The sequence below is a fragment of the Myiozetetes cayanensis genome, unplaced genomic scaffold (assembly GCF_022539395.1).
Source record: "Myiozetetes cayanensis isolate MyiCay16 unplaced genomic scaffold, myiCay2020 scf28, whole genome shotgun sequence".
In the NCBI taxonomy this organism is placed as follows: domain Eukaryota; kingdom Metazoa; phylum Chordata; class Aves; order Passeriformes; family Tyrannidae; genus Myiozetetes; species Myiozetetes cayanensis.
The window spans coordinates 7,160,692-7,175,496 of NW_026087499.1; the positions used below are offsets into that span (position 1 = coordinate 7,160,692).

At 58.7% G+C, this 14,805-nt stretch overlaps 1 protein-coding gene across 1 annotated transcript; it reads right to left on the reverse strand.

Annotated features, from left to right (window-relative positions):
• Positions 1–7,140: 7,140 nt before the first annotated feature.
• Positions 7,141–14,521, reverse strand: SH2D5 (SH2 domain containing 5). Its single transcript, XM_050322694.1, is given in 11 exon segments — positions 7,141–7,460; positions 8,641–8,800; positions 8,878–8,971; positions 9,063–9,231; positions 10,940–11,146; positions 11,240–11,383; positions 12,049–12,078; positions 12,080–12,124; positions 12,239–12,319; positions 12,497–12,723; positions 13,933–14,521. Coding segments are annotated over 10 exon segments (1,218 nt in total). The 5' UTR covers positions 12,581–12,723; positions 13,933–14,521; the 3' UTR covers positions 7,141–7,256.
• Positions 14,522–14,805: the final 284 nt, after the last annotated feature.

A 14,805-nucleotide genomic window follows, 5' to 3' on the forward strand; every position in this document is an offset into this window, starting at 1 on the left:
CAGTCACAAAAAGTAGGTTTCTAACTCCTTCCCTCCTTCCCCAGGTTCATGTAAACACTGCCAGGCAATTAGAAAGTTGTTTTGGTTCCCGTTGTTTTGGTTCCAGCCCCTTTGCCCAGGGAGGCTGCTCGTTTCCAGCTTGGAGCTCAGTGGTTTGGTCCCCATGGGTCGTCAGACTCTTGCTAAAATACCTCCAGCAGCCTGAAATCTTCCCTAACTCCCCTGCAGCCCTTCAGCCAGGGCTGGTGGCACAAGCACAGGCCAAATCTGCAACGTTTCTTATTAACAATACAGTCCCTGATGTCTTTTTATTTAAAGGAATGAAACATCTGTGTCTCCTAACACAGTAAAAATACTGATGGTCACTTGGCCGTTGCATCCTGGCATTTGCCATAACTCCTGAACCTGTTACTGAAAGACCAGTTTAATCCATAAATTGCAGAGATCCTTCAAAGTATCCACTCCCTTTTAAATTACAATTTACCACAGGCCCACCCAGCAAAGGAGTTCAAACTTCTCTGAGCATCTCTTCACAAAACCTGTTTCACAACACAAATACCAAATTCATCAACCCTTTCAATTGATGATCACCCAGCAGAACCATCTGGTTGTGGGGATTGTGCCAGAGCCCTCAGCCTTCTCCTCAGATGTCCCAGCTGTCTTTAACTGCCAATCCTGCAGGTTTCCCCACCTGCCATCCCATTCCACTGGATGTTTTCAAAGCTTTAAATCAGAGCAATTCAGGTTAGATGAAGAGCCCTGCACCAGTCTGGAGAACAAAAGAGGGGTGTAAATACTTCCTTTTCCCTGTTGGGATTAAACCTGGGATTTTGGAGACCCACAGAATGCACCCACTGTCTGTGCTAATTGAGAAATTCCCCAAATCCCACAACTTTTGGATAGTGGAAAATGAGGCACCGTCATCAGCATCTGGAACCACAATTTAGGAAGACCTTGTGTAGCTGAAGAACTGCCAGTGGAAACAACACACTCAAGAAAGGAAAATTAGTCACTAAAACTTCATCAAAGGGTTCTTTTATTCCATCTTTAGGAAAGATACTCAGAGCTCAGTGGAGGGATCACTAGGTGAAATTATCTGACTTGCACTTGGCAGGGACACCTTCCACTGGCCCAGGTTGCTCCAAGCCCTGTCCAACCTGACACTTCCAAAAAGCCTGGCTTCTGAAGGAGAAATAAAACACACAAAAAGAGGGAAACACCATCCTGGCTCAAGAGAATTCCAGTTAAGAGTTGCTGATTGACTCAGACACCCCCCAGGCCGTGAGGAACTCGGCTCCTCCCCACCCTCCACCTCCTCTATTATTAAGCTGCATATTTGAAACAAAAACTTGACTACTTTTCACCTATTATGGCAAGGGTTCTAAGATCTCCTCAGTCATAGGGAGCTTTTTTTACTGTCAAAGTCTGGATTCAACATTCCCAGATATGGTTCCCTGTGCTTTGCTGAACCCCCTGCTCTGAGCTGGAGGCCTGAGCTCACTGACAGCATTCCCAAAATCACACCCATCATACACAGGGGAACTGTCAAGTTTTTCTTCAGATTAGTTCATTTTTAAGATGCTCTAAAATCCTATTGAGGCCCCTGGGTTGAAACAGCGTTAAATGCCCAACAGCACCTTCTCAGTAATTATCAACCACACAGACTAAAAATTTCATACAGAATGTTAATAAGCAATGGAAACATCCAAAATCCTGAATTACCCATCAAACCTACATAAAAATACAGAATAATCCAGAGATGCCTGCACTCCTACACCAGCCCCCTCCACGCTGGGAATTTTCAATGAGCTGAATTAATTTTCCACGGCTTTGTTACTCCCCACGTTTGCTGAGTTCATCACCAAAACTATCTTTATCAGTGTCAGCTGGGATATGGAGATAGGGTTGTCATGGCTGGGTGTCCCAGAGTGACAGAGACCACGTTTGGCTTCCAAACAGGAGCCTCAGATCCTTCAGTGATGCTCCCACCTCTCCAAGCTGCCCCAGGGGAGGTTCAGGGTGGACATTAGGAGGAATTTCCTCATGGAAAGGGGGATTAAACATTGCAACTGCCCAGGGAGGTTTGGAGTGCCCAGCCCTGGAGGTGCCCAAGGAAGGGCTGGCCGTGGCACTCAGAGCTCTGGGCTGGGGTCAGGGTGGGGATGGGTTGGAGGTTGGACTCGGTGATCCTGAGGGTCTTTTCCAAGCTCTGTGATCCTGGGATTCTATAAACCAGCCTTGTTAAAAAGTCTGCACACGGCAGAGCAGGAGTGGCTGAGAACTAAACCGGGGGGGATTGAGCCTCACTGCGAAGGTGTGGCTGCCCAGGACGGATCCAGGCACAGTCACAGACTGGCTGTTTGTGCCCCGTGCCTGGTGTGTAAATGGTCTGTGTTGCGGGAGAGCCCGGCACTGGCCCGGCTGTGTCCCCGGGGAACACCCCAGGACAGGGCTGCACTCACTGAGAGTGAGGGGCAAAGGAAGGCACAAAACCGGGATTTTGGGGGAGAACTGGGGAACGCGGAGGGAAGCGGGACGCGGCTCCCTCCGTTCCTCGGTGGAGGCAGCACCAGGCGGTGTGATGGTGTTACCCTGGAAACTGCTCTGCCCAGCTCCTGCCCGCCCGGTGCCAACCGCGTCGCCATGGGAACCCTTGTCCCCGCCGCTGGGGAACAAAGGATGGGGAACTGCAGCGAGGAGTCCCCTTCTCCCACCCTCCCTCCGCGCACGGCAGGCGAGGCACGGCTGGAACGTGAGGCACAGAGGGGTTTGCCTCCCTCCGAGCCACAAACCTGTCAAAAATACCTACCCCGGAGTGGGTCTGTCGCCACCCCAGTGCATGTCGTGGTGCTCCTGCCCTGGTTTCATTCACCAGGGAAGTAAATCGGGACAGGAGATGTGCAGCTCCCCCCAGCAACACGTGCAAAGCCACCAAGAGGTAAATTTGATAAAGATCAACCCCCTGATCGGGATTTTGGGAGAGTTTACCCTCCTGTGGTCCTGCAAACTTCCCCACACGTTCCCATGGGCAGTAATATCTGCTGTGTCCCCTCAAGGAGGATCAGCTCCTTTGGCTTAGGCAGATAATGAGATCATCCACAGCTCCACTGGCTCAGATTAAACATGGATAAGGTTCTGAATCCTCCTGCTCTAGAGACGACTCTGAGATGAAGAGGATGAGGAGGAAGTTGTCCCATGAGCACTTTATTCCACCTTTGTCCAGCAGAGGATTTGCAGGGAGCTGCTACTGAGGAAGGATCCGCAACTCCCTGTATGGTGAATGAGTTCCCGCACCGGGCTGGCCGTGGGTGAGGATGGTGACATTGTAGCCCTTGGTGACACCCTGGAAATGGGGGAAAGCAAACAAAACAGCCATCCCCCCTTTGCCTAACCGGGAATACGTCATCCAGACTCCATCCCACCTCCTCAAAGGCGTTTTAAAGGAAGAGCTGGAAGTAAACATCAAACAACTGCCTGATCTTCGCTTGCCACCAGAGTGTAATTATTAAGAAATTAGCATATAAATCAATGTTTTTCTCTCAAAACTGGAAATCTGGAAGCAATGCAGGTGTTACAAAGCAACTGACAACACTTAGGAAACCAGAATGTTTTTGTGATAGGGCATAAAAATCCTAAAGAACCCAGAGTGACAATTAGAACTCTGGTTGGTTGTGGAGGTCCAAAGTCTTCAGCTTTGAACGATTTTCTCTTAGCAAACTTCTCACTGTCACTTCTTCCTATTTCAGAGAAGCATGATAGGAACAAAAAATACTTGCATTTCTTAGGGCTTGAATAAAAAAATTAACCTATTAATCTAATAATCTGTTGTTTCAGACTCTGCTTGTTCTCATGATCAGAAACTTTTATCTTAAAACCATCACGAGCCACCTAACCCGTGTTTCCTCTACTTCTTCTTCCAACAAAATTGGGTTTTTTGCTCAGCTGGTTCTTCCTCATCCCAGCTGTTTTCCATGCTGAGGTGCTAACAAGGAAATAAAGAGATCCCCTCTCATTTTGCCAGTCTAAGCCAGGCTCAGGTTCCCCATCTTCTCTAAGGTTTCTCTCACTTGACAGTAAAAATGTCCCCAAAATCATCAGGAGTATTGTTTGCCCCCTTTAGGACCTGTTCATGAGAACCTCTGCTCTGGAGCCAGGCTGGGAGAGCTGGGGGGGTTCACCCAGAGAAGAGAAGCTCCAAGAAGACCTGAGAGCCCCTTGCAGGGCCTAAAGGGGCTCCAGGAGAGCTGGAGAGGGACTGGGGACAAGGGATGGAGGGACAGGACAATGGGACAGGGAATGGCTTCCCACTGCCAGAAGGCAGGGATAGATGGGATATTGGGAAGGAATTTCTCCCTGTGAGGGTGGGCAGGCCCTGGCACAGGGTGCCCAGAGAAGCTGTGGCTGCCCCATCCCTGGGAGTGTCCAAGGTCCCTGGGCTGGTGGGAGGTGTCCCTGCCCATGGCAGGGAATGAGATGATCTTCAGGGTCCCTTCCAACCCAAACCATTCTAAGATTCTACAACATAAACATCCACCTAAAACAATTCAATGTAATCTCTTCTTGGTGTTTCTGCCGAATGCTAAAAATGTGGGGTTTTTTCTTCCCAATGTCCCAGCCTATTACCAGGACAGTTTGCCCTCCTGCACCCCAGGGCTGCAGCTAAACCTCCTCAAGTGAAGGACAGGGCTGTTTCTGTCCATAAATCACAGACTCCCAGAATGGGTTGGGTTAGGAGGGACCTGAAAGCTCCTCTCCTTCCATGCCCTGCCATGGGCAGGGACACCTTCTGGGGTGGGGAAGGTCAAGGGGATCCTGCTCCACTTGGGATCAGCTGTCCATGTCCAGCTCCTCAGCCCATGTCCCAGGCCACGTGTCCACAGAATCACAGAACATCCTGAGCTGGAAGAGACCCACAGGGATCATCCAGTCCAACCCCTGGCCCTGCCCAGACACCCCAACAATCCCACCCTGTCCCTCAGAGCATTGTCCAAACCCTCCTGGAGCTCTGGCAGCCTTGGGGCTGTGCCCACTGCCCTGGGGAGCCTGTTCAGTGCCAACCACCCTCTGGGGGAAGAACCTTTCCTGAGATCCATCCTGACCCTGCCCTGGTACAGCTCCAGCCATTCCCTGGATCCTGTCAGTGGGCACAGAGAGAAGAGAATGGTGCTGCCCACTGTGAGGAGGCTGCAGCCCCCGATGAGCTCTGCCCTCAGGCTCCTCTTCTCCAGCCTGAACAGACCAGGTACCCTCAGCCAGTCCTTGTATGGCTTCCCCTCAAGGCCCTTCACCATCTTTGTCGCCTCCTTTGGACGCTCTCCAATGGCTTTAATAACTTCGTTGTGCCCAAAACTGCCCCGCGTGGGGGTGCACGGTGTTTGCCTGGTGCCCACCCTCCTGCAGGAGCGGGTCGGTGATGTCGCTGTAGCCGCGGGCGGTGCCGTGGGCGGTGCTGTGCTCAGTTCCGTGCTCTGTTCTGTGCTCCTGGCTCAATGCCCCAGCGAAGGTGACCTCTCTGGGGGGCTCTCCGGGGCCGTGGGGTTCGGAGGAGGCACCAGCCCCATGCTGCCCACGCTGACCATTGCCCAGCACCCCGGGATGGCCTCGCTTGCTCAGGGGCCGGCAGTGAACAGCCAGCTTCACCATCGCCCTGCTCACCCCACACGCTGGGGTCATCCCACCCACCGGGGTCACCCCACACGCCCAGATCAGCACCCCACACACCCAGGTCACCCCATATACCTGGCTCACCTGACACAAACACAGGGGTCAGCCCCACACACCCAGGTCAGACTCACACAACACGATCAGCCCCTCACACCCAGATCAGCCCCACACACACCCAGGTCACCCCACACACACCCGGGTCACCCCATACACACCCGGGTCGCCCCATACACACCTGGCTCACCTCACATACACCCAGATCGGCCACACGCAGCCCAGGTCAGCCTCCCCCACACCCAGATCAGCCCCGCACACCTGGGTCAGCCCCACAACACCCTACTCATCCCCACACACCCGGGACACCCCACCCCCCCCCATTAGCCCCCGACCCCGCGTCGATCATTCCCACACACCCAGCCCCTCGCGGTGGGGTCAGTCCCCCACTCCCGGGTCACTCCACACACCCGGGGTGCTCCCCGGCGCTTACTCGGCCGGCATGGGGGACACAGGTGGGGGCACCCCAAACCCGGGGGCTGCTCCCCTCGGTGGGTGGGAGCGCTCACCCCTCGCTGGGGACACGCAGGGGAAGAAGGACCCCCGAGCCGGGGGGGATGGGGGAGAAGGGAGAGTATGGAGGGAAAGACCTGGGGAAGGAAAGGGGGGACTGGCAACAAACCTGAGAGGGGACTAGGGCAGGTCGGGGGGAACCTGAGGGGATCCGTGAGGGGAAACCCTGAGGGGAGACTGGGGGGAAACCCGAGGGCAGGAAACCCTGGGGCAACTTCTGGGAACAGGGACGAGCCGAGGGGGGGCTGAGCGAGGGAAAACACGAGGTGACCGTGCCGGTGCCGGGCGGGGCCGAGGGAGCGCAGGGGACCCGGAGGGGGTCCCGTGGGCTGAGGGTCCCGAGGGGTGCGGGAGGTCGGGGGCACACGCACGCCTGGGGGGATATGAGGGTGCGTGCCCGCGTGTGCAAGGGGAGGGCACGAGGACACGCGTGCACGATGCGGTGCACGGGGGCACACGCGTGTGGGAACCAGGAGCAGGGGGCCCTGAGCGTGTGTTGGCGCCGGTCCCCGGCTGTCCCAGCGCACGGGTGTGGCCCCCGCGAGGGCGATCTCCTGCGTGTGCCACCACGCGTGTGTGTGAGTGCACGGCCGCAGCCGCGCGTGGGGCTGCACGGGCACGAGGCGCCGAGCTCGCACGCGTGTGGGAGTGCAAGGGCACAGCACACGGGGTGTGACAGCAGGAGCACAAACACCCGGTGCAGTCGTGCAAGCGCGTGGGTGAATCACGCGAGTGTGCAGGGGCTGCGAGTGCACGGGTGCAGCTCGCGAGGGTGCGCGGGCAGGAAGGACGGCGTGTGGGCACACGGGTGGGCACACGGGTGGGCACACGGGTGGGCACACGGGTGGTCACACGGCGGGGCGAGTGTGAGGAGCCCGCAGAGCCCGCTCCGGATGCACAAGAGCCGTTTATTGCCGGACAGCGCGCGCAGCCCGCGGGAGGCAGGGATGGATGGATAAGGCAGATGGCAGCCAGTTAAAGCTCGGGGGTGGGGGGCAGCCGTGCACGGGGAGGGGGATCCGGGCCTACCCCCGCTCGTGCTGCACCCCGATGGGGGCAGAGGGGGTCCAGGCCGACTCCCCCCCGCAGGCGCCGGCCCCGCCGCCGGGGTCCCGCTCCTCGTAGCCGGGGTTGCGGTGGCCGGGGGCCAGGCGGCAGAAGCAGCTCCCCGGAGCCCCCGAGTAGTGGGCCAGGAGGGCGGCCACGCTGGCGAACTCGGCGTTGGAGTGCTGCAGTCGGCACCGGGGCGGGAGGGGAGAGGGGAGCCCTCCGTGAGGGCCGTGCAGGGATGCCCACGAGCCCGTGTGCCCACGCGGCTCCGCACCCCTGGACTGAACGTACCCCACACCAAACACCTATGTACCCGTGGACGAGCACACCCACACACTAACACAGACAGGTACCCACAGACCCCGGGCACCCACACCCTGGGCACATGAGTCAAAGAGAGCCGTGCACCCCCCGCCCCCCTGCCCCCGTGTGCTGCTGCACTGGGGTACCGTGCCCCTGTGTGCACTCACAGCTGCCCCTGTGCACTGATGCACCCCCAGATCAAAGGCCTGTAGGGCTGTGAGTCAAACACACCCCTGCACCTCTGCACCAGGTACCCACGCACAGATGTGCTTGAGCACCCACGAATCGGATGTTTTTACACGCCGAAGTGTGGGAGCAATGACACACCCACACCTGTGGGTGCCTGAGTGCCGTGCACAGGTGTACCTGTGCCCCAGTGCACCCACAAATCAACGTGCCCAGGCCCTGACACCCCCGAGCACCCCACACAGGTAACCCCTGAGCACTGACACCCTTACACCCACGTGCATCCCCGCACCAAGGCACCAGTTCTTCATGGACAGAGGGACCAACTGCACCTGCACGGCATGTCAAATGCACGGACACACCAGCGCATCCATGTCCCAGCGTGTCACTGTACCCATGTCCCGATGTGCCAGTGCCTCCATGCACAAGTGCACCGACACACCAGGGCACCCGTGCACTAATGCATCCAGTGCTTGTTCACACCAGAACATCCCTGCACCAAGGCACCAGTGCATCCACGCACAGACACACCCAGTGCACTCACAGCCCGGTGCATCAGTGCACAAAGGCACAAAGTGCACTTTTAGCCAACACGCTGATGAATCCATGCACAGGCACAGCAGGTGTTTGTACACATCGGTGCATCCATGCACAGGGGCACCAAATGCCCTTACCCACTCCATCCATGCATCAAAGCACCAGTGCAGCCCTGCACGGACGCAGCAAATGCACTTTTACCCCAGTGCACCCCCCCCAGACACATCCCATGCACTTACCCAGGTGTAACCCTGCGCTGCTGCAGCCCCTCAGCGAACCCACTCGTGCACCCGACCCCCCCGACCCGCGGTCCCCGCGCAGCCCCCGGCTCACCTCCACGCAGAACCTGCCCTGGTGCGTGCGGAGGAGGCCGTAGGGCACCACGCCGCAGGGCGCCCGCACCCACAGGCACCAGCGCTTGGGCAGCCCGGGCTCGGGGCGCAGCAGGAAGGCTCCGGGCGCGTCCCGCCGCAGCAGCGCGACCCCCGCGTCCCTGGGGACGAGGCGGCGGGGTGGGCACGGGGCGTGGGGGGCCGCAAGGTGGGCGAGGGGTGGCCCACGCGAGCTCACCTGGCGATGCCGGCGAAGGCCCACACGCTCTCTGCCAGGACGCTCTCGTTCTCGGGCAGGAGGGCCAAGCTCCGAGCGCCTTTGCTCTCCCATCCTGCGGGAGCCCGTTAATCCCCCCTTTGCCCCCAGAGCCCCCCGACACCGTGGGGCCGTGTGTGTCCCCCCGTGTCCCCCGTGGCACTCACCGGCGTCGCGGGGGGGCTGGTGGAGCTGCCCCTCGGCCCCGCAGTCCCGGTAGGCCCCCGAGCGCAGCACTTTGCTGCGGATGGCTTTCTTGCGCACCAGAACCGGCGAGCAGTAGGGGTTCCCCGGGCGCCAGGAGCCGGCTCTGCCCTCTGCCTCCGACCGCCGGTCCTGGGGAGAGGATGGAGCGGCTGTGAGAGGGGGTTGGGGGTTCTGCCTGTGGGGAATGGCGTGTGAAAACACCGGGCACAAAAAAGGCGACACCAAAAACGAGATAAAGGTGCTGCGCCAAAAAAAGCTACACCAAGAATGTGACACCAAAAGACGCAACGCCAAAAAAAAACCCCACACAGCACCAAAAAGGCAACACCGAAAACGCGACACCAAAATGTGACACCAAAAATGAGACGAAGATGCTACACCAAAAAAGCTACGCCGAGAATGTGATACCAAAAGGTGCAACTCAAAAAAACAAAACAAAACAAAACAAAACAAAACAAAACAAAAAACCAAAAACACAACGCCAAAAAAAAAAAAGTGACACCAAAAAACTCGACAGAGACGCGACAACAAAAATGAGATACCGGAGGTGCAACACAAAAAAAATGCTGCATCAAAAATGTGTCACCAAAAATGCAACATCAAAAAAAAAAAAAAAAGCAACACCAAAAAATGTGCCACCAAGACACCATGCAGAAAAAAATACTGAGGGGAAAAATGCAGTGGAAAAACTGCAACGCCAAAAACGCCAAAAGTGAAAAACGCCATGCAGGAAAACGCTGTGTAAAAAAACGCAACACCAAAAAAAGTTATGGAAAATACCACGCAGAAAAATGCTGTGCAAAAATTGCAACACCAAAAAATGCAACAGCAAAGATGAGCCATCAAAGACGTGACACCGAAAATGCTGTGCAGAACACCATGCAAAAAAAGGGTGTGCAAAAAACCAAAAAGCCATGTGAAAGGTATTGGGGAAAATGCAGTGAGAAATGACACGCAAAAAGCACCCTGCAAAAAATACCGTGCAAAAAAAAAGTGCAAAAAAGTGATGTGCAAACCATGATGTGCAAAACACCTTGGAAAAATGCCACCAAAAATCACCAGGGAAAAGATGCCAGGCGAAAAAAAGTCACGCAAAAGATGCCGTGCAAACCACACTGCAAAGGATACTGTGCAAAAAAAAAAAACGCAGCACAAAAAGGGATGTGAAAAAATCCCACTTTCTTTACAAGAAATGCCACATCAAGACAGCCATGCAAATCACCACACACACACACAAAAAGCCATGTAAAAAAGTTATACGAAATAATTCCGTGTAAAAAAAGTTATACAGAAAGATCCAGTGGAAAAAAAAAAAAAAAAGTGCAGTGCGAAAACAGCGGGGGAAAAACGCCCTGCAAAACTGATGTGAAAAAAAAATTGCTGTGCAAAAAAAGAACCCAACGCTGCTGTGCAAACAACCCCCAGATGCCAAATTCCAGGCAGGAAAAGGCTGTCAAGGAAAAACCATTCAAAGTAGACTGTGCGAGGTGAGGACGGGCTGTGCAGGGTGGGCCCCGCCGAAAGCACCGGGCGAAAATGTGCCCTCCAAAATCCGCGCAGGAAAGGGAGGCGTGAAGGGCTGCACTCAAACAGCCCCGCAAAGGGGACACGCCAGAAAACGCCGCGTAAAAACCCGCTAGTTGGTGACGGGGGGTTCTCTGCGGGGCCGGGAGCTGGGCTGGGCTGGTCCCGGGGGGGTCCTTGCCGACCCAGAAGAGTCAATGAAACGCCGTGCGAAGGAAAACGGTGCTGTGCAAAAGCACGAGTGAGAAAACACCGCAGGTGTGGGGAGAGCCCCTGCAGAGCAGCCCCTCGGGAAGGGCTGGTGGGCACCTACCCCTGTGCCCAGAGCGCCCAGGCCGGCGGGCGCGGGCAGGCGGCGGAAAGACACCAGGGCGTTGACGTTGCGGGACACCTCGTCGGGGTTGAGGGGCTCCCGCAGCACCCCCGGCCCCGGGGGCTCCCCCTGCTCCTGCTCCTCGGGGTGAGCCAGGAGGTGGCAGAGCTGGAAGCAGCGGCAGAGCAGGAGGTGCAGGGTCTGGACCTGGGGGGAGGCGAAAGACGCTGCGTGCAAATCGTACGAACACTGATAATTGTGGTGGGTTCAGGGGGATGGGGGAAGGGTTTGGGCCACCACCTCTCCCGGGAGCCCCACGAAGAGGTGGCAGAAGAGGGTGCTGGGGGGACTGTGGGGGTTGCGGGCCACGAAGGCGAACTGGCGGTCAGCGAGGCAGCACGTGCTGTACAGGATCCGGCGGAGAGCGTGGGCCATCAGCAGGGTCTGGGGGACCAGGGGGGGTCAGGGGGGCTCAGCACCCCTGGGGGATCCCCCCAGGGTCACCCCAGTTCGCCCAGAGGGTTACAACCCAAATTACAGACGCAAAGCAGGGTCATGAGCGAAAAGCTCAGAGAGGTGCAGCCTCCCCCGGGCACCTTTCCAGCAGCACCCAGCACCTCCCCAGCACCCCTGACCCCCCTTCCAGCACACCTGACAACCCCCAGCACCCCTGATCCCCTTCCAGCACCCTGATCCCCTCCCAGCACCCCTGACCACCTCCCTAGCACCCCTGACCCCCCTTCCCAGCACCCCTGACCACCCCTAGCACCCCTGACCTCCACTTCCAGCATCTCTGAGCCCCCAGTATACATGACCCACCCCACAGTGGCCTCTCCCCAACACACCTGACCCTATTCCTCCCAAACACCCCTAACTTCCCTCCCCAGCACTCCTGACCCCCCTCCCCAGCACCACTCACCCCCACCCAGTAACTCTGACCCCCCTCCCCAGCACCCATGACTGCCTCCCCAGCACCCCTGACCACTCCCCAGCACCCATGACTGACAACCCTCCCCATCAGCCCTGACCCCCTCCTCATCACCCCTGACCCCCTCCCCAGCACCCCTGACCCTCCCCAGCACCCTGACCCCCCTCCCCATCAGCCCTACCTCCCCATCAGCTCCGTAGACCTTCAAACCCTTGCAAACTGAACCTCAGCACCACCAACCTCCTCCTGGGACAGTCCTGCCCGGGGGACATGTGGCACTAGGGGGGCCGGGCTGTGGCATCCGGGGGTCCCCCCCGTGATTCAGGGTCCCCCCGTTTCCCGGGGAGGGGGAGCAGTGGCAGATGCCCCACCTTGAGCCCCCGCAGCTGCTCCTCCAGCCGCCCCACCTGCTGCTGCAGGTCCAGCTCCTCCACCACGAAGGATCCCACGTACTGGGGGGGCAAAACCCACCCGTGTCAGCAACAACCCCCCCCGATGCTGCAATTGCTGCCCCCCAAGGCAACCAGCCCACCCTGAGACGGTGTTTTGGGGGATCAGAGGGATGCAGCTGCACACAAACCCCACCTAGGGGACGCGGGGGTGTCCCCCCCATGGGTAAGTCAAGTCACCTCGGCTGGCTTGGTGACACCCCGGGCTCGCTGCTGGGGGGCCGCAGGGTCCGACCCCCGCCCGTTGGACAGCTTCTTCTTCATGGCAGTGGGGTTTTGGGGGTGAAGGCTGGATCAGGATGGGGTTAAGCAGCTCCTGTGCCACATCTGAATTATTCGGGGGTCCCCCGGGCTGGTGGTGCTGGAGCGCTCGGTGGGAGCCTGGATGTGGCCCCTGGTCACTGTCCCTGTGAGGAGGGAGGGGACAGACACAACCTGCCCCCAGTGTCCCCCGTTCCCCGTCCCTGCACGGAGCTCCCCAAGCCCTGACGCCAATGCAGATGTCCCCAGGTCCTGTCCCCATCGCAGGGGTTCTTCCAGACCGGCCCAAATAAAAGGGTCCCAAAGTCCCGACCGCAATCCCAAAATGAGGATCCTGCATCCCAGACCCAGCACGAGGGTCCCCGTGTCCCAGCCCCCTGTGACCTGTCCCTCTGTGACCCCAGGTGCCATGCGAGGCTCCCCACAGCCTGACCCCAATCCCAGACACCACAGTCCCAGTGTCCTGATCCCAAGTGCAGTGTGAGTGTCCCCGTGTCCTGCCCCTGAGTTCCACGCGAGGGTCCCATATCCCCACTCCAAGCAGGATGCAGGCAGTCCCTGCGTCCTGACCCCGAGGGGATTGTGAGGAGCCCCAGCTCCCAACCCTAAATGTGATGGATGCAGTCCCCACATCCCACCCCCAATCAACCCCAAGAGATCCCTGCATCCCGAGCACACAGTCTGCACCCCAAGCGAGGTGCACGTGCAGCCCCCCATCCCAAACTGCAGCAAGATTTTTAAGGCTCCCACCCCATCCTTCCCCTTCTCCCAGCGCTCCATCCCCGTCCCTGCTGTCCATGCATTCCGACCCCGCGTGGCTGTCCTTCAGGGGTGATCCCCAAAACACCAGCGATGGGGGGCAGCAGCTTTGGGGGTGCTTTCTCGGTCAGAGCACCCACCAAGGGACTCGCCAGGCCCCTCTCCAGACACCCCAAGGGGGTCTGTGCTCCCTCGGCCGGGCTGAGACCGGCGCAACTCGTGTCACGGAGCCGCAGCCGCCTGGGGGCAAACACATGGGAAAGGAGGGTCCGGCTGCACCAGGTGCGGCCTCATGAGGTGTGGGGGGTCCCTCCGGCGCCGCCATCCCCGTTACAAGCTCAGGTTGGCCCCTTCTCGTTCCGGCGCAATTTGGGGGGTCTCCCCCCCTCCCCCAGCCAATCGGCGGACGGGCAGCCCCCAAGCCCCGCCCCGCTGTTCCCACGCTTCGTTCCTCAGTGGAGCCCCCGGCCCACCTGGGGGGCCCCGAGGGAGGGATGCCGACCCCAAAATTTGGGGCTCGCGTGAGGGTGTGAGTGACAGCGGACACCGAGCATCCCCAGGGACCCCCATCCCGCCGGGCCCCCATCCCGGCTCACGGGCAGCTCTCGCTCGGGTGGCTCCGGAGAAACGCAGGTGAAAAATTGCCGGTGCTGCGGGTCCCGGCCTTCGCTGGTTGTTTTCCCTTCGCCGGTGGCTCCTCCGGCAGCTCCCGCCGCGGCGTAGGGATGCTCGGCCCGTGGGCGTCAGGCCCTCGCCGCCAGCCAGGCCCCGGCGAGCCCGAGCCCACGGAGCCCACGCCGGGCACGGGGCAGGCAGCGAACTCCCATTTCCTGCCTCCGATCTGCCCGCGATGAATCACCGCAATTTTCCTCCCCGGTTCTCTCCGTTTCTTGGAAGCGACGGCGAGCAGGAGCGCTGGCTCCGGCTTTTTGGAAAACGCGGCTGCGGCTGATTTTCTCTCTCCCTTTCCCCCCTCTCCTCCAGCGCGCCCGGCGGAGCAGCGATTTCTAACCCAGACACGTACACACGTGGTCGCTCGCTCGCCACCCCCTGCCCTGGCGCTCAGAACCTTTTCACCCCCCAATTTCTACATTCCTTGGGGAGTTTTGCCCACTGCTGCCTGGTTTGGCTAGAAAAAAAATAAAGAGGGATGGCTCTGACCCCACTGCAAAGCACCCGCGTAGCCCAGAGCCTCCCCAGCACCCTCTGGCCGCCTGAGGCGAAGCTGCTTCCAGCCCCAGGGATGCTCTTGGCTCCCGGGATGGGAAAGCAGCAGTCTGGGGAGGAGATGGTGTCTAACGCCCTGGGATGCATCCGAAAATCCCTGTCTCGTGCCCCAGTGATCCCAAGGGTGCAAGGAAAAGGGTCCAACCGGTGGCATTCAAACCTTGGGTCACTGCCAGCACCAGCTGCTTCGAGACACCGGGAGATGCGCTGGCAGAGCCACCGGAACAATCAATAGCGTAGAA